The sequence below is a fragment of the Lathyrus oleraceus genome, chromosome 3 (genome assembly GCF_024323335.1).
Source record: "Lathyrus oleraceus cultivar Zhongwan6 chromosome 3, CAAS_Psat_ZW6_1.0, whole genome shotgun sequence".
Taxonomy (NCBI): Eukaryota; Viridiplantae; Streptophyta; class Magnoliopsida; order Fabales; family Fabaceae; genus Lathyrus; species Lathyrus oleraceus.
The window spans coordinates 258,040,309-258,057,750 of NC_066581.1; the positions used below are offsets into that span (position 1 = coordinate 258,040,309).

A 17,442-nucleotide genomic window follows, 5' to 3' on the forward strand; every position below is an offset into this window, starting at 1 on the left:
GAGCCTGTAGTGCTTATATCGAGTATTGAACTCATTTCCTTTCGATAATCCTAATCTCATACGCCTCCAACGAACCAATCAAATCTTCTAATTTTAGGGTTTCTAGATTGTTGGATTCTTGAATAGCTACGATAACGTGACCAAAGTGAGAGGTCAGCGTACACATTACTTTCTCAACTATCATCTTATCAGTTAGGATTTCACCACAATCCTTCATGAGATGGACGAATTTCTGCACCTTCGACACATAGCTTGTAATCTTTTTCGTCTTCTTACATCGACAATAATCCATATTGTCGTTGCAAAGTTTGCAACTTGACAACCTTGACTTTCTCGCCTCCTTCGTAGTATTTGACAAGAATATCTCATAGCTCATTCGCCAATTCAACATGAGTGATTCTATCGAAATTAGTCGCATCAACCGCCGATTGGATGTAAAACGCCGACTTGCAATCCTTCTTCTTGGCACCCTTGTGAGCGATTCTTTGTGCGTAAGTTGCATCTTCACCAACTGCAGGAACACCATTAGTAACCAATTTTAGGGTTTCATGAAAGCCAAATAGAGATTGCATCTGTTTTCTCTATCGAAGCCAATTCTTGCCGTCAAGAATTGGAAGGGAGTTTAGTAAATTTCGGTTACCATTCATCTTTGCAACGATTGATCAACAACAATCCACAATCCCGGAAATACGGTCTTTGACGTGTGATTCTCGAAAACACGATCAAGAATCTAATTGGAGTTCTAAATACCAATTTGTTAGTGTTTTATGCACTTTTAGTTAGGAGAGAACGAGAGAATAAGAAAATAAAGATTATATTATTGAATTGAATGATTAATAAAACTGAATTATAAATTGTTTATTTATATACACCTAAGTAACAAACCCTAAACTCTAAACCCTGAAGTAAAATAAAAAACTAAGTAACAAACCTTAAACCCTAATTAACTTTGGGTTTGGGGCACACAACTCAACTTGGATTATATCTAATATCTCAATACAAATTAGATGTTTTTTTCTCTTACGTTTCGAATGATTTTTATTGTTAAAACCGCCAAAACCGCACAACAAACACCGCCAAAACCGCACAACAAACACCTCCTGATTGTGAGTGTTAATCTATTAGAATAATGAATATCATTTTATTTTTAATTAAAAGTAAGACAGTATGTATGTGTACGTTATGTCGCCTTTGCAAAAACGCTGGACATTTTAGCGCCAAATAAACCGAGCATAATCCGTCTCTAATCTCATGAATTACATAAAACCATGCACGAGGAAAACCAACGCGTTCAACAACCTTGTCACGCTAACTGCTCCAAAACCTCACATTCACGTCGACGCCTCCATCATCAAGACAGGCTTCGATCCCAACACATGCCGTTCCAATTTCCTTCTCAAGACTTTTCTCCAACGTGGGGATTTCATTGCCGCCCGCAAACTGTTCGACGAAATGCCCCACAAGAACATATTCTCCACCAACACCATGATCATGGGTTACATAAAATCTGGCAATCTTTCTAAAGCCAGAACCTTGTTTGACTCCATGTTTGAACGGACTGCTGTTACATGGACAATGTTGATTGGTGGTTATGCTCAAGATAATAGATTCCGTGAAGCCTTTAGCCTTTTCGTTGAGATGGGTAGGCACGGGATCGACCCGGATCATGTCAGTTTGGCTACTCTGTTATCCGGGTTCACTGAGTTTGATTCTGTTAATGAAGTGAGACAAGTTCATACCCATGTTATCAAATTGGGCTATGATTCGACGCTTGTGGTTTCTAATTCATTGCTTGACTCTTACTGTAAGACCCGCAGCCTTGGATTAGCTTGTCGCCTGTTCAATGATATACCTGAGAGAGATTCTGTGACTTTTAATGCCTTGTTGACGGGGTACTCGAAAGAAGGGTTCAATCATGAAGCCATAAACCTGTTTTTCAAGATGCAGGAATTGGGGTATAGGCCGTCGGAGTTTACTTTTGCTGCGATTTTAACAGCAGGTATACATTTGGATGATATAGAATTTGGGCAACAAGTTCATGGTTTTGTGGTGAAGTGTAACTTTGTGTGGAATGTGTTTGTGGCTAATGCTTTGCTTGATTTTTACTCGAAGCATGGCCGGGTTGTTGAAGCAAGTAAGCTTTTTTATGAGATGCCAGAGGTGGATGGTATCTCTTACAATGTGCTTATCACCTGTTATGCGTGGAGTGGAAGAGTGGAAGAATCTCTTGAACTGTTCAGGGAATTGCAATTCACTGGATTTGACAGGAGACAATTCCCATATTCTACCTTGTTGAGCATAGCTGCAATTTCTTTAAACCTAGATATGGGTAGACAGATTCATTCCCAGACTATTGCAACGGATGCGATTTCAGAGATCCTCGTAGGTAATTCATTGGTTGATATGTATGCTAAATGTGGCAAATTTCGGGAAGCAAATAGGATGTTTGAAGATCTAGCTCATCAAAGTTCTGTTCCATGGACAGCCATGATATCGGCTTATGTTCAGAAAGGACTTCATGAAGATGGTCTAAAGCTATTCATTGAGATGCAAAGAGCCAAAATAAGTGCCGATGCAGCCACTTATGCCAGTGTCGTTAGAGCATGTGCAAGTTTAGCATCATTGACACTGGGAAAGCAGTTGCACTCACATATAATCGGATCGGGATACATTTCAAATGTATTTTCTGGGAGTGCACTACTTGACATGTATGCAAAATGTGGATCCATAAAAGATGCCCTTCAAATGTTTCAAGAGATGCCTGTAAGAAATTCAGTCTCCTGGAATGCACTTATTTCAGCTTATGCACAAAATGGAGACGGAGACCACACCCTTAGATTGTTTGAAGAAATGGTTCATTCAGGTTTACAGCCAGATTCTGTTAGTCTCCTCAGCATTCTATGTGCTTGCAGTCACTGTGGTCTAGTTGAAGAAGGGTTACAGTACTTCAACTCCATGACTGAGATTTATAAACTTGTTCCCAGGAAAGAGCATTATGCATCGATCATCGATATGTTATGTCGCGGTGGAAGATTTGATGAGGCGGTGAAATTGATGGCTCAGATGCCTTTTGAACCTGATGAAATAATATGGTCATCCATTCTCAACTCATGTAGAATCCATAAAAATCAGGAGTTGGCAAAGAATGCAGCAGAGCAACTATTCAATATGAATGTACTTAGAGATGCTGCTCCATATGTTAGCATGTCCAATATCTATGCAGAAGCTGGTGAATGGGACAATGTAGGAAAGGTGAAGAAGGCCATGAGAGAAAGAGGAGTGAAAAAAGTCCCTGCTTATAGTTGGGTTGAAATCAAACACCAAACTCATGTGTTCACTGCCAATGATAAGTCTCATCCACAGATGAAAGAGATAATGAGGAAGCTTGACGAGTTGGAAGAGAAAATGGGTCAACAAGGGTATAAACCAGACTCAAGTTGTGCCCTTCACAATGTGGATGAGGACGTGAAGATAGAGTCTCTTAAATATCACAGTGAACGCATTGCCATTGCCTTTGCACTAATTAGCACCCCAAAAGGGTCACCTATATTAGTGATGAAAAACCTAAGAGCTTGTACTGATTGTCATGCAGCCATAAAGGTGATCTCCAAGATCGTTGGTCGAGAAATCACGGTTAGGGATTCAAGTAGGTTCCATCATTTCAGGGATGGGTTTTGCTCCTGTAGAGACTACTGGTAGCCTAGCTTGGTACCATCCATAAAGCCATCATTTTCCCTTGTAAAAAAAAGGTAAAACCTTGTAATGAATCTAGTAGTATGAAGAACTGAGCTGAGCTAGGGATTGAAAACTGGCAAATAGGGGGCTTGGGCTTACTGCAGATATTATTGACCACTGCACATTGGTCCTTAAATATCCTTAAGGCACCAACAGCACTTGGGTATGTACTTTTGTCTCCTAACCTCTCTTCTTTGATTCAATTTTCAATCAATAATTAGATGCTGGTTTTTTATTGATTCAATTGTTGCAGTACCATCAGCAATTTAAAAAATTTGAGACTTTGAAGTACACATGATGTGTGTGAGGCAATACTATTGTGGGAACTGGAGGATTTCTACTCTTTTTTTTTTTTTTTTTTTTTAAATTTATTTTAAATTTTTTAATTTTACCCCTGCTTAAGCTCTGTGTTTCGGGACGAATCTGTACTGAATACTGATATGTGTGTGATGTTGCAGTACCGTAACATGACCCCAGAGTTGACAAGAGAGTATCTTGACACTCATCCTGGTGGCTGGTTAGATTATGCTCTACTAAGGATAGAACAATTGTATGGATCTCAAAACCTGACTTCTCCTGTTTGTCTGTCAATTGAATCCTCTGTGAGCAGAGAGGCAGGGGAGCTATAATAGGACTCTTTGTGAAGAGCAACTTAATAGACTATTACCTGCAAAAAAACCTTTCATCCATGGAAGTTTTGTTCTTGTGCTATTGTTTTGAGTTCTGGGACCTTCTGAAGATAGAATCTGGGAAAAAATTGATAGTCATAATGCTATTTTTCAATACAAGGTGGGCCCTTTTAATGAGGTAAACTTTATTGATTGAGATTTTTATATTCACCCTCCCCATCATTTACAATTAGTTGCTCTATGAAATATAGCCTTAAATCTATGAATTGTTATGTCTGGTTTTCATGTCCTACAGAGGTTTCGTAAAATATAATTATAATATTCTTTTGACTTAAATCCAGCTCAATCAAAAGTCTCCATTGTTGTCAAACTTGCGAGCTAACTTGGTCTCGTAGGATCGTGAGTAACGAATTTATAACCATAGGTAAGACAATTTAATGTACTCACTTACAACTTACAAACTCATTTCTTCAGACCCCCATTGACTGAGGAAAAATAGTCACACTCGCACAAAATTGTGAATCTTAGCTGAGTGAATTAAAGGGAATGTAGTATCTTTCCAGAGTTGCCCAAACAACATGCCAATACTACTATGTTGCTAAGAAAGCCGAAAATGTAGCTTACTACTCTAATTGTCCATAATCAGTAAGCAATATCTCCTTTTTTGTCCTAACAAATCCCCTAACAATACCACTCCCCTGAAATTCAACCCTGTTCTCAAGGTTTTGTTAAACATAAGAAACCCTTCTTTCCTCATCCTTGTCTCCCCATTCTAATCTACAGTGTTGTAGAAACAATAAGCAAATTACTCCATATATTACTTGAATTCTACTGGCTTGGGCTTGGCCCACCATATTCAAAACTTGGTGAGAAATCTGTCACTCCAAGCCTCTCAGAAACCCTTCGATATGTCTAAAATATCCTTTAGATTTTAGAATTCGGAGCCTGTGATTTTAGTGATTGGATTCTAGAATCCAAATTGAGACTAAAAGTAATGAAAAAAAACAGCATAAATAGGTATATCAAATCAATGATAACATTAATAAATATATCAAAATATCCTTTTATATATAATGTAATTAATACTCTAATCATATACATTGCCTCAGGACTCCCGAGGTAAAAGGTGTCCAGTTTTCACCTTGGCACGAAACTTCCATGGCAAAAGGTGTCTAGTTTCCTCCTCGACAGAAAAAGGCATTCGATGCACACCAGTAATGGTAGATCTGAACAGCATCCCTGCTGCCTCATACAAATAGTATGCTTGCAGAAGCCACCCCGGTCTGGCACTAATGCCAATGAGATACCCTTTACTCTACCCGAAGTACTAGGGAGCTTGGCTAGCAAAGGAAACCACTCCACAAATTGGCAATAACTATCCAATTTAGGAGATTTTGTTTTGGTCAAACACATTGCTCTCAAAGAAAATGTACAAGTTCTTCATTGATGAGCATATTGTTTTCAGAGTCACTAAGCGAAGCAGATAAGAATAATATGCTTGACCAACGGGAGACATCAAACGCCGCATCAAACATATATCAGCAGATAGGAATGACAATATGGGAATGAAACAAAAGGATGCCTATTTATTGACAAAAAGCAACGTCAACCCAAATCGAAAATAATTATATCACGTGACAACAGTGCACTGACTTGTGGTCGAACTCACAGGTTAATTGAACTGTATTTCAAATTGTAGAATATAAATGTGAATTTTCATGACAACAGTACATTTAAATTGGAACTTGCAAGTGACATTTTCAAAGAACTTGTTAGAAATTATTTGATGCAGAAAAGTTGCAACAGAGTAGTTTGGACGTCCATTTTCTATTGGTTATCCAAGGATATTGTCACTAGGCAGGGACTTCCTTCTTTTTAGCATTTTGCAGTGAAGTTTATATTTTAATTTAAGTGATGATATTATAAATGATTACTCTTTGAGTCAAAAACTCACCATTTTCTGAATGAGATTAAAGGTAGTGCACTGTCGATGTAAACTAATTTTACACTATCATTCAATAGAATTATAACATTCTGCCATGTCATACCAGTATTTTAAAATTAAACGGATGACTTGGCGGGATACACGTCCGTGATTGGTTGACAGTCTAAAATTATTTTACACGGTCAGTGCATATTCTTTTTTCTCTTTCTGAATACATTTGATTCTTATCCTCTTTTTAATTTTACCTTATTTTTTCCTTTGAAAGTGGTTACAAATATAAAAATGTAAAAAAAAAATAGGGATATATCTACTTTTAATATATAAAAGTTAATTACTACCAAATTTACGTCATAACCTAATTAAAATTAATAAAACATGGTTATTTAAGTCTCTAATTGTCTTTTTGCATTATTGGTATTTGTTAATCCAATGTTAATAATTATTACATTGTATCTCTATTTTAAAGGAAAATATATTAATTATTATGAACCCAACTTTAGTAGGTGTGGAGACACAATTTCATATACCAATGAACTCTTTCATATTCGTTAGCAAACACATTGTATCCCTTTCAATTACAAATACCAATAAACACAATTTCATCTTTCCAAAGACATTTTTTACGGTTTCTTTTACTCTTTCAATGTATTTCACTATTTCCATTAACCCTAAATCTTCTTGATTCTCCCATAATAATCAATTTTCATCTGCCAATGCATTGGTGTGCCGGAGTTTCAAATTCAAAAGGAGAAAATGTATGTGTTTTATTTTCTTCATCCACTTATCTCATCATATATATATATATATATATATATATATATATATATATATATATATATATATATATATATATATATATATATATATATATATATATATATATATATATATATATATATATATATATATATATATATATATATATATATATATATATATATATATATATATATATATATATATATATATATATTTGCGAATGGATTTTGATTAACGTGTTGCTTTTAGTTTCTATTGATTAAGATTATAGGAATTTCTTCCTTTTCAATTCCAATTATTTTATTCGTACATGAATACCTTCCTTTTTTAGAAGATATATATTTTTTACAAATATAATTTATGTAACATTACAATATTTCTATTTGATTTAAGGTCTCATTCTATTCTCATGGGTGCTTTGAATCAACTCAATTTAGTTTCTCGACTTTCTTCCCTTCACAGTTATGCCAATTCTATTTGAATAACGGGAAACAAACAAATCATTATTGATTTATCCAAAAAAAAAACTATTTTCATAAATACTATGCATTCTTTATATCTTCTTAAACAAATCCAGAAAATCCATTTTCATAAATATTGTGCATTCTCTATTTTACTCCAAAATCCATCTCAAATAACCAAATCAATTTTATTCAATTCTTTTTCCTTCTTTATTTACATTATTTTCATCCCCGAATTTTGGTTCTAACCCATTATTTTTCCTTTATCTCAATTTAAAATTTCAATTTAAAGTGAGCATGGTGACAATGGCAAGTTATAATGTTCCTGATTTTGATTCCATATATTTCAACTTTGTTGATTTTGGAGATTTTTTATTTTGACTTTTGATTTCATCTATTTCGGTTAAGTTCTAATTATTGTGTTCTGGATTCAGATTTATTTCGATTTCTATCTATTTCGATTTTGCATTATCGATTTTGGTGATTTTGTATAATGTTTTTTCGCTTTTATGTTTTGAATTTTATGTTTCATCTTTGGTGATTTTTTATTTTCATTTATTTTAAAATTAGTTATGTATCTATTTTGTGGATTTAAATAAGAGCTACTTATGTGAATTTTAATTTTGATCTTTCATTTGGTTTTGGTGTTTCACTAAAAACAGGCTGATATATATTTATTGTTGGTGATATATGATGTTGGTGTTGGGGAGTCCAAAAGAGTCTGGAGCAACAGTGTGACTAATGCTTCAGGACCACAAGAGAGGGAAACACCACATCTCAATCCAAAACCTTAAGGTGTTAGGTAAATGAGTCATCTCTCTTATAAATACAACATTCTACTTATTCATATGCAATGTGGTACTTTAACCACTAACACTTGCATTCAACATTCTCCCCCACAAGTGTGATCCCCCTACATCCTATAACAGGATCCAACACTGGATCCAGCTCCCACTCCCCCACAAAGTTGAACCACGGCTCTAATACCTATTTGTTAGTGTAGAGCTCCGGTTAGATTCTTGATCGTGTTTTCAAGAATCACATGTCAGAGATCGTCGGTTGTTGTTGATCAATCGCTGCAAAGATGAGTGGTAACAGAAACTTACCAAAATCTCTTCCAACTCTTGACGGCAAGAATTGGATCGTGTTTTCATTTCCCTATATTACACATATCCACATGTTACGTAATTGTCAATTATTTTGGAGGAAACAGACGAATTTTCGTACCAAATATATATATATATAATGGAAATGATTCATTCTTAACATGTACCTTATATATTATATATTAGCATTTCAAGTATTGTTCCAAATTCAAGAAATGAACTTATCATGTTGAATGAGCAAAAGCTGTAAGAAAACTTTATTCAAATAAAGCCATAGCAATGTAAGTTATGTTTTTTATCAGGTGAACATTTGATATTTTTATTCACTATAAAATTATATATCTTTTGTTTTATTTATAATGATGAAGATATATAATATCTGTTATATATGTGTAATTTTTTCAGATGTATGATCAAGTATGATCATTTTGAATTATAGAGCCTAAGTGAGTACTATAATAGAAAATATTCAAAATGGTAGATGAAGAATTACATTTTAAAACTATTTTGAGGAGGAAGAATGCTGCAAAAACCAGAATTTATAGAAAGAGTGTTATTGATGACAAGAAATCTGAGAGGTTGAAAACTGCTCTAAAAGAAAACGGTACATTTGATAAAAGACGCGGCAATGACTCAACAGCTTTGAGGATACCAATATCAGAACTTTCGCCAAACATACTAAATGACGGTCGTGGTATAGCCAACGTTGAAGTAAGTCGTCAACTTCATTCGTCCTTAAAGACTAAGCCAAGTACCAATAATACTATTTGTTCACATGTTATTATCAGGCAGCATTAACAGGCCAAGACATGTATGGAGTAAAACATGTCATCTCTTAGCTGATGGAATACTATATGCTCAACAGCGAATTGCAAACAATAGAGGTATTATTTTTCCTATATTGTGAATTTTTATTATATTTATTTGTTTGATTCTTAAAAGTAAATTTGTTTTATAGTTTACACTTATAATTACTATTGTATAAAGGTTTGAGATTGTCGGATGAAGAGATAATGAATTTAACATTAATTGAGATTGAACGAAATCTTCAAAGGAAGAGCCGAAGTCTAAAGGAATTTGCTGGAATGCCTTATCCAAGTGGATATGTGGTTGAGCAGTTGGGAAATAAGCTCATATACGAAGAGCGGAGTTACAATCCAGCCGAACAATTGCAAGAATACAATAATTTGTTCTTAAATCTTACAGGTAAATATGTTAAATGTTTGTAAGTTTTGTCATAATTTTATAAAGTTAACTTTTAAAGTATGATTTTATCTTACAATTTTTTTTAATGTATAATTAATTTATTCACTGCATGTTTGCTATGTATTCTTTTAAAATTAGATGAGCAAAGAGGTGTATTCAAGCGAATAATGGAAGCAGTAAACAATCAACAAGGAGGCGTATTTTTTTTGTATGGATACGGTGGCACAGGGAAAACCTACACGTGGAGAACTCTAGCTTCCTACATAAGATCAAAGAAACAAATTTGTTTAACTGTTGCTTCATCGGGCATAGCTTCACTACTACTTCCAGGAGGTCGAACGACTCATTCAATGTTCAAGATTCCAATACCTACAATGGAGTCTTCTACATGTAATATCGACAAAGATAGTGATCGTGCAGAGCTACTAAAAATGGCAAAGTTGATAATTTGGGATGAAGCTCCAATGGCACACAGATTTTGTTTTGAAGCGTTTGATAAAACCCTTAAAGACATAATGGGGCGTTCCAATTGTTCTGACAAATTATTCGGAGGGAAAGTAATTGTATTTGGTGGAGATTTTCGGCAAATATTACCAGTTGTACCAAGGGGCAGTCGTTCAGATATAATACATTCTACAATAAATTCATCATACATCTGGGATCATTGTGTTGTGCTGAAGCTTACAAAGAACATGCGACTCCAACAAGCCGGCAATACTTCAAGTACATCTGAATTAGAATTGTTTTCTAATTGGATATTAAAAGTTGGCGATGGGAAATTGGAAGAACCTAACGATGGTTACACGGATATTCCTATTCCAAATGATTTCTTAATTTCTAACTATGATGATCCACTAGAAGCCATTGTTAGTGAAACATATCCGAATTTTCTTAACAATTACAAGAATCCAGAATTTTTGCAATCAAGAGCTATATTGACAGGAACAATTGAAACGGTTGACATCATAAATCAATACGTTTTGGGATTCATACCAGATATGCGTTATCCATTGTAAACATATTTATAGATACATTCATATATTTATATGTACTAACATAGATTTATAATAATAAAATTTCAAAAATTTTCCCAAAGGTGAAGAAAAGGAATATTTAAGTTCAGATTCTGTAGACACTTTTGACGGTGAAGGAAATGAAGCTTTTGATGTTTTGACCCCGGAATTTTTGAATACACTTACAACTTCCGGTCTACCTAACCACAAGATTAAATTGAAGATTGGGACCCCTATTATGTTGCTTCGAAACATTGATCAACCTGAAGGTCTCTGGAATGGAACAAGGCTTATAGTTACAAGATTGGCAAACCACGTTATCGAGGCAAAGATTATATCTGGAAAGAATATTGGAGGGGTTATCTATATTCCAAGAATGGATATGACTCCAACACAATCTCCGTGGCCATTCAAAATGACTAGAAGGCAATTTCCCATAAACTATATGTTATGCTATGACAATTAACAAATCTCAAGGTCAGTCATTGGATTATGTTGGATTGTATTTGCCTAGAAGTGTATTTAGTCATGGTCAACTATATGTTGCAATATCAAGGGTCAAAAGCAAAAAAGGGCTTAAGATATTAATCCATGACAAGGATAACCATCCATTGAATTCTACAACAAACGTCGTGTTCAAAGAAGTTTTTGAAAACTTATAGAACGTAAGTTTTTCATTAGTTATATTATATCAACAAATGTCGTTGTTTATTATTAGAATTTTATTGAATGAGTTGTATAAAATATACATTATGTTTTAACATTTGTTTATATGGATGTAATTGTTTTTTACAGGGTAATGAATCATCACTTCCTAAAAGGTTGCGAGCAGGTTTTGTATAAACCCAGTTTTTTAAGGACCAAAGAATTGTACGAAGTTAAATCATTTTTGTTGCTGGACTTATTTCTCACAATTTTAACTAAAATTGTGAACCTTTTGTTTCAATATCTTTTGTTGCATTAAACCTTACTGTATCAATTGCAATTAATTTCAACATTTGGTAGTATTCATTACTATATTTTAAAACAAATGAGGTTCTGGTATTTCTTTTACATGGTTTATGTATTTTGGTTAAATAATCATTTATTATAAAGGTTAATATTTGCGCTTTTATACCTCAAATTAGTAACAGATTGGAAAATTTCATCAATTACTAAATAAATATATTTTTATTTCTTATGTCCAAAATCTCAATGATAAATGGAATGTTTATTCATAACATTAACAATGGGATGTTTATTATATATCAATATACCAATAAATTGTAAAAATATTTTTGTATTATATTTTTGATTATTTTCTTAATATAGTATACAAAAAAATTAAGCAAATTATATTACTATAAATTAATAATGTTTTACTTTATTATGTCCCAAACTGGAAAAAGTTATTTGTGAAAATTTTTTGAACCCATTTATTGATCATTTAACATCCATTACATTAAAAAAAACTCTTATGCAATAAATTTGTGTACGTTGATCCAACTATATATATATATATATATATATATATATATATATATATATATATATATATATATATATATATATATATATATAAACAAAAAAATATATTATATTTTAATTTTTTTAAAATAAATTATTGTACTTGCGCGACCCGTGCGAACGCACGGGTCCTTTACTAGTTTAAAATAGTGATATTGAATGTAATAATTATAAATAACTTTTGCTTATATTTAAGATTATTGAAATTTTATTTTTGTTTGTTTATATTTAAAACCGGAGGATATATGTTTTTATTAGACATTTATTTTACCTTATTTTTTCCTTTGAAAGTGGTTACAAATATAAAAATGTAAAAAAAAATAGGGATATATTTAAAATAATGATATTGAATGTAATAATTATAAATAATTTTTGTTTATATTTAAGATTATTGAAATTTTATTTTTGTTTGTTTATATTTAAAACCGGAGGATATATGTTTTTATTAGACATTTATTTTACCTTATTTTTTCCTTTGAAAATGGTTATAAATATAAAAATGTAAAAAAAAAATAGGGATATATTTAAAATAGTGATATTGAATGTAATAATTATAAATAACTTTTGCTTATATTTAAGATTATTGAAATTTTATTTTTGTTTGTTTATATTTAAAACCGGAGGATATATGTTTTTATTAGACAATGTCAAATCATATATTTAAGTGTTCTTAAACTTCACTTGCCCGAAGTATTGAGCCATTGGGTTACATTTGTTTTTATAAAATTGTTTAACATCAAACATATATTATTAGAAACATAATAACCTACAAGTAAATCATCATTTTAATTCCCAACATTATAGTAGTTGGATAATTAAGCATTACAAATTTGCAAAATAATATTTTAGTTTGTTAAATTACAAAAATGTTCAATTAGTTTATTTTTTCCACTTTCAATTTAGCGTTACAATTTTATAAAAACAAGAGACTGTCTTAATGAAGCAAGAGACTCTCTTTTGTAAATCTTTTAGTAATTTTGATAAATATTTGTTTAAAATGATATTTTGGTTTAATGACATAAATGAAAAGATTAAATTACAATTTTGGATATTAATATACTGATTTATTCACTATTCTAAAACACAAATATGATCAAAGCATATTACAATCTTGCTTAGAGATAATATTAGTGATTGGGTAGTGCTCTCAAAGATAAGAATATAAAAATCAACATGTACTATATTGAACATCAAATATCTTATCTATAAAAGTCCAAGAGTCTCACAATTATGGTGTGAGTCAGGATAATCAATAATCTCCCAAAAACAAAAAGTAGAACCTTATCTTGAACATCAAATATCTTATCCATTATAGTTACACATGTCATATTCTTATTCTATAAATTGGAACCAAACATCCTCAGAACATTAGAAGTTACACTCCAAAATTCACAAAACACACTCTAAAATGCAGACAGCTTTAACCTTTGCAGCCACCATCACCGTTGTGCCTCTGACAACACCAAAGAGTGTCTCGCATCTTACTATTTTCCCTACCAAATTCACTGCCTCACGTGCTTCTCCACCTCGTTACACTGCAATCAAAGTTGCTTCCGGGAACTCTGACCCTGCAACAGTCAACTACAACTCAGCATTCTCGTAAGATTTCATTCTTAATCACTTTCATGCTTGAAACGGTTGAAAAGGTTGCCATAACATTTGTTTGTGTTATTGCAGTGTGTTTCCAGCTGAGGCGTGTGAAACGGTTGGAGGGGAAGCTTGTTTGGCAGACATGTATCCTGAAGTGAAGCTTCAGCCAGAGGCAAGTAATGACGCACCAAAAACTGCAGCTTCAGAGAACATTGACAGAGACTATCTTGAATACAATGACCCTAAGACGTAAGATTTAATTACTATTGGTTGAAATATCAAATCAGAATTGTAAATATTAAATGGATGATGTGTTTTTCAGGGTTTTCCAAGCAGAGGCCTGTGATGATCTTGGAGGAACTTTCTGTGAACCTGATTATCAAAAGGGTGTCTACTAGAAGAAATGAAAAACCTATTTTATTGCCATTATTCCCCGAGTATTTCATACTACCTTGTCAATGTGTGATTGTAGTATTGATTGTACATATATATAATGAGTTGTGTTTTTTAAATATCAAAAGTTTATGCAACGTTGTATGTGCGAGTTATGTCTCTCTTACTTATTATCCTCTATTATAATTTATACACATCTAAAAATACAAACCAAAATCAAGTTATAGACATCAATTATATTTTCATTATACTTTTTCAAAAAAATTGCAAGTGCCTTTTGTGTTCCCGGTAGCATTACTCTATAAGACAGTCGGTGTTGTTGGTGGCGCTTACCCCACTTCCAACATATATTATGCAAAACGAGGCTGGCTCATGGTCTTGGAGGATACCTGTAAGCCTGAGAGTCAAAGAAGGTTTCATTCAGCATTTTGGATATAGGTGTTCAATTCAAAGTACAATTGAGGGACTGAGCATCACAAAATATTGATCAATCTATACTGCAGTTGGCAGTATCTCAGTTCTTGGATGGGAATGGTAATTGGATTCTAAACAGAATGAGACATTAATCTCTGTACCTCAATCAGCACCTTTTGCCCGCCCTGCTTGGGAGGTACAGAGACTGGTCTTCATCTTGTATGATGATTAAACAAACCAGTATGCAGCATTTCAATTGCACCTCTGGCTGGGACAGTGCTCAGGACAACCCCCAGAGTTGGTTCTCAAGCATATCAAGCCAGCTAACACTCCTGGGCTGCAGGATAGACATGTACTATTCAAGACTAATAATATGAAAATGGAGTGAACACTCTAAGGTATTTGCCTAATTGGCTGGCTTGAGAACCTATAAATAATGTATATTCAATTTGTATTTGGGTTGCAGCAAGCCCTATAATTCAGAAAAATAACATTCAATTTGATCATTAGAACAACATACTAATTCTGTCCAAATCAATTGGGCATCCCATCAAAACCAAACCACCCATCTGTTTACACAAATACAATTTAGTTACTTTGTAAAGTTTCTATACCCATTCTGCTAAAGAGTTGCCCTGGTACATTACATATCACATTCTGAATTCATGTTGCCCTGGTACATTACATATCACATTCTGAATTCACGTTGCCCTGGTACATTACATATCACATTCTGAATTCATGTTGCCCTGGTACATTACATATCACATTCTGAATTCACGTTGCCCTGGTACATTACATATCACATTCTGAATTCATGTTATTTAATTCTATTTCAACTTGAATCACATGAGCATGAGCATTCAACTTGATTCAAACATGTATGTAGTTCTGTGTAAACCTAATGGACTAAAACCTAGAAGCATAAAACCAACAAACAAATCAGTCACAAAAGAACATGTATTATCTCAAGACTATAGTAATCTAAATATAATGACAATTGAAGCTAACAAGCAACAAAGTAGAAAAATCTTCAACATCCCAAAATTCTTCATCATAACAAACAAAATTCAATACATAAAACTCAATTTCATTAAAATTAAACAATCTAACAGTAGTCTATTACTTGAACGTATCATCAGGAACCATCCTAAGCTGTTTCCTCTGCTTCGACTTCGCAATCCTCTTCAAAGTCTTAGGGTTCGTGATCTTCTGAAGCTTAGTACCAGTTCTAAGAATATTCTCTTTCTTCTTCTTCTCCCTCTCTTCTTTCTTCTTCCTCTTCTCAACCTTATTCAACCTTATCTCTTCTTTCAACTCCGTCATCCTCTCCTTAAACGCCGTTTTAATACTCTTCGCTCTCGCCCTCTCCTCAAACGTCGTTCCCTTCTTGCTAACCTGCATCGCCGACGACCGTCTCTGCCGCGCCTGCTTCCAGTTCCTGCCGGAGACTCTCCCAGCAATCACTCCGTCGTAGGTAGGTTTACCAAACGAAAAAGACGAAAACGACGGTTTGTTGGGATCTGATTCCGATGGAAGCGCGGATCTCTTCGCTGGAGGAGGGGCGGTTTCGTCGGTCTCCATCTCCATGGCATGGATTTCTTCCATCCTTGCATCCTCGATTGCTTGAGCTTGTTCACGTTTGCGCTTGTAGGTTTTGCCGCCGAAGCCTTCATCGAGATTGCGAAAATCGATAGTTGAAGCCATGGTTGGTATCAGAGGAGTGTGAAGTGATACAAAACCCTAATAAAATGTTTAGGTTTTATTTATACTATGGATAATAATACTGTATTTAACAATTTTTAGGATTTATTTTTTAGTCCTTATCAGTTATTTTCCAGTGCAACTAAATGTGGTTATAAACAAAGTTATTTAATTAAAATTTAAAATTGATATTATAATACAAAATAATATTTTAATAGTTAATAACTAATTTAAAAACTTTTTCTTTTTTCTTCATTGTGGGCTCATACAACGGGCTATTAGGTCAGTGGTAGAGCGCACCCCTGATAATTGCGTCGTTGTGCCTGGATTGTGAGGGTTATCAGCCATATAGATAGTTCAATGTGTTCATCAACGCCTGATCCTGAGATGTGGACCATCTAAGGCACATTACCATGACGTACTTCTCCTGTTTGAATTGGGGTTTGATTTAAAACCAAACTTTTCCTCAGGAGGATAGATGGGACGATTCAGGTGAGATCTAATGTAGATCCAACTTTCTATTCACTCATGGGATCCGGGCGGTCCAGGGGGACCATCATGGCTCCTCTCCTCTCGAGAATTCATTCATCCCTTATCAGTATATAGATAACTATCTCTCGAGCACGGGTTTAGGTTTGGCCTCAATGGAAAAAGAAAAACGGAGCACCTAACACGTATCTTCACAGACCAAGAACTGCGAGATCATCCCTTTTATTCTGGGGTGACGGCGGGATCATACCATTCTCTTGACTCGAAATGAGAGTAGGTTTGAAAAAGTGTCTTAGAGTGTCCCTTAACGTTTTATCAATTACTTCACGTCCATCTGATCCATCTACTATTGTTATTTCATATCCACCTTTTTCTTTTCATATTATTTTGTTTACTACACCTGTTGTTGTAGCATTAGAAACATTATTATTGCTCTTGCTTCTGTCGGGATAAATCTGACCCCTTCCCCTGTTCCCTCCTATGTATAAAGGA

The 17,442-nt window shown here is 33.8% G+C and overlaps 4 protein-coding genes across 9 annotated transcripts; 3 read left to right on the top strand and 1 right to left on the bottom strand.

The window, feature by feature from the left end:
- The first annotated feature begins 1,120 nt into the window (after positions 1–1,120).
- LOC127126756 (putative pentatricopeptide repeat-containing protein At2g01510) lies at positions 1,121–6,297 on the top strand. 2 transcript variants are annotated; one of them, XM_051055742.1, is made up of 3 exons: positions 1,121–3,898; positions 4,194–4,542; positions 5,474–6,297. In XM_051055742.1, the coding sequence occupies exon 1, from the start codon at positions 1,252–1,254 to the stop codon at positions 3,697–3,699; it is 2,448 nt and encodes an 815-aa protein (XP_050911699.1). In that variant the 5' UTR covers positions 1,121–1,251; the 3' UTR covers positions 3,700–3,898; positions 4,194–4,542; positions 5,474–6,297. The 2 variants fall into 2 exon arrangements, with proteins under 2 accessions (XP_050911699.1, XP_050911700.1); XM_051055743.1 differs by having other exon boundaries at positions 4,194–4,524.
- A 2,812-nt stretch (positions 6,298–9,109) lies between these two features.
- LOC127130723 (uncharacterized) lies at positions 9,110–11,320 on the top strand. Its single transcript, XM_051059691.1, has 5 exons — positions 9,110–9,329; positions 9,424–9,519; positions 9,623–9,841; positions 9,980–10,843; positions 10,938–11,320. The coding sequence occupies exons 1-5, from the start codon at positions 9,110–9,112 to the stop codon at positions 11,318–11,320; spliced, it is 1,782 nt and encodes a 593-aa protein (XP_050915648.1).
- Positions 11,321–13,600: 2,280 nt separating this feature from the next.
- LOC127126759 (light-regulated protein 1, chloroplastic) lies at positions 13,601–14,498 on the top strand. Its single transcript, XM_051055748.1, has 3 exons — positions 13,601–13,959; positions 14,038–14,199; positions 14,273–14,498. Exons 1-3 carry the CDS (start codon positions 13,769–13,771, stop codon positions 14,346–14,348), a joined length of 429 nt encoding a protein of 142 aa, XP_050911705.1. The 5' UTR covers positions 13,601–13,768; the 3' UTR covers positions 14,349–14,498.
- Positions 14,499–14,547: 49 nt separating this feature from the next.
- On the bottom strand, positions 14,548–16,549 carry LOC127126757 (protein PXR1). 5 transcript variants are annotated; one of them, XR_007805084.1, is made up of 3 exons: positions 15,884–16,549; positions 14,919–15,094; positions 14,548–14,740 (listed from the first exon to the last, which is right to left on the bottom strand). XR_007805084.1 is itself a non-coding variant. In XM_051055744.1 (2 exons), the coding sequence occupies exons 1-2, from the start codon at positions 16,462–16,464 to the stop codon at positions 14,638–14,640; spliced, it is 684 nt and encodes a 227-aa protein (XP_050911701.1). In that variant the 5' UTR covers positions 16,465–16,549; the 3' UTR covers positions 14,548–14,637. The 5 variants fall into 5 exon arrangements, 4 of the variants coding, with proteins under 4 accessions (XP_050911701.1, XP_050911703.1, XP_050911702.1 ...); XM_051055744.1 differs by lacking the exon at positions 14,919–15,094; XM_051055746.1 differs by lacking the exons at positions 14,548–14,740; positions 14,919–15,094 and adding an exon at positions 15,233–15,468.
- Positions 16,550–17,442: the final 893 nt, after the last annotated feature.

Coding starts and splice junctions, on each gene's coding strand:
- LOC127126756 (XM_051055742.1), top strand. CDS start 1,252: ATGAATTACATAAAACCATGCACGAGGAAAACCAACGCGTTCAACAAC.
- LOC127130723 (XM_051059691.1), top strand. CDS start 9,110: ATGGTAGATGAAGAATTACATTTTAAAACTATTTTGAGGAGGAAGAAT. Junction 9,330..9,423: donor CATACTAAATGACGGTCGTG/GTATAGCCAACG, acceptor TGTTATTATCAG/GCAGCATTAACAGGCCAAGA. Junction 9,520..9,622: donor GCGAATTGCAAACAATAGAG/GTATTATTTTTC, acceptor TATTGTATAAAG/GTTTGAGATTGTCGGATGAA.
- LOC127126759 (XM_051055748.1), top strand. CDS start 13,769: ATGCAGACAGCTTTAACCTTTGCAGCCACCATCACCGTTGTGCCTCTG. Junction 13,960..14,037: donor AACTACAACTCAGCATTCTC/GTAAGATTTCAT, acceptor GTGTTATTGCAG/TGTGTTTCCAGCTGAGGCGT. Junction 14,200..14,272: donor GAATACAATGACCCTAAGAC/GTAAGATTTAAT, acceptor TGTGTTTTTCAG/GGTTTTCCAAGCAGAGGCCT.
- LOC127126757 (XM_051055744.1), bottom strand. CDS start 16,464: ATGGCTTCAACTATCGATTTTCGCAATCTCGATGAAGGCTTCGGCGGC. Junction 14,741..15,883: donor GTTCCTGATGATACGTTCAA/GTAATAGACTAC, acceptor TTTGACTCTCAG/GCTTACAGGTATCCTCCAAG.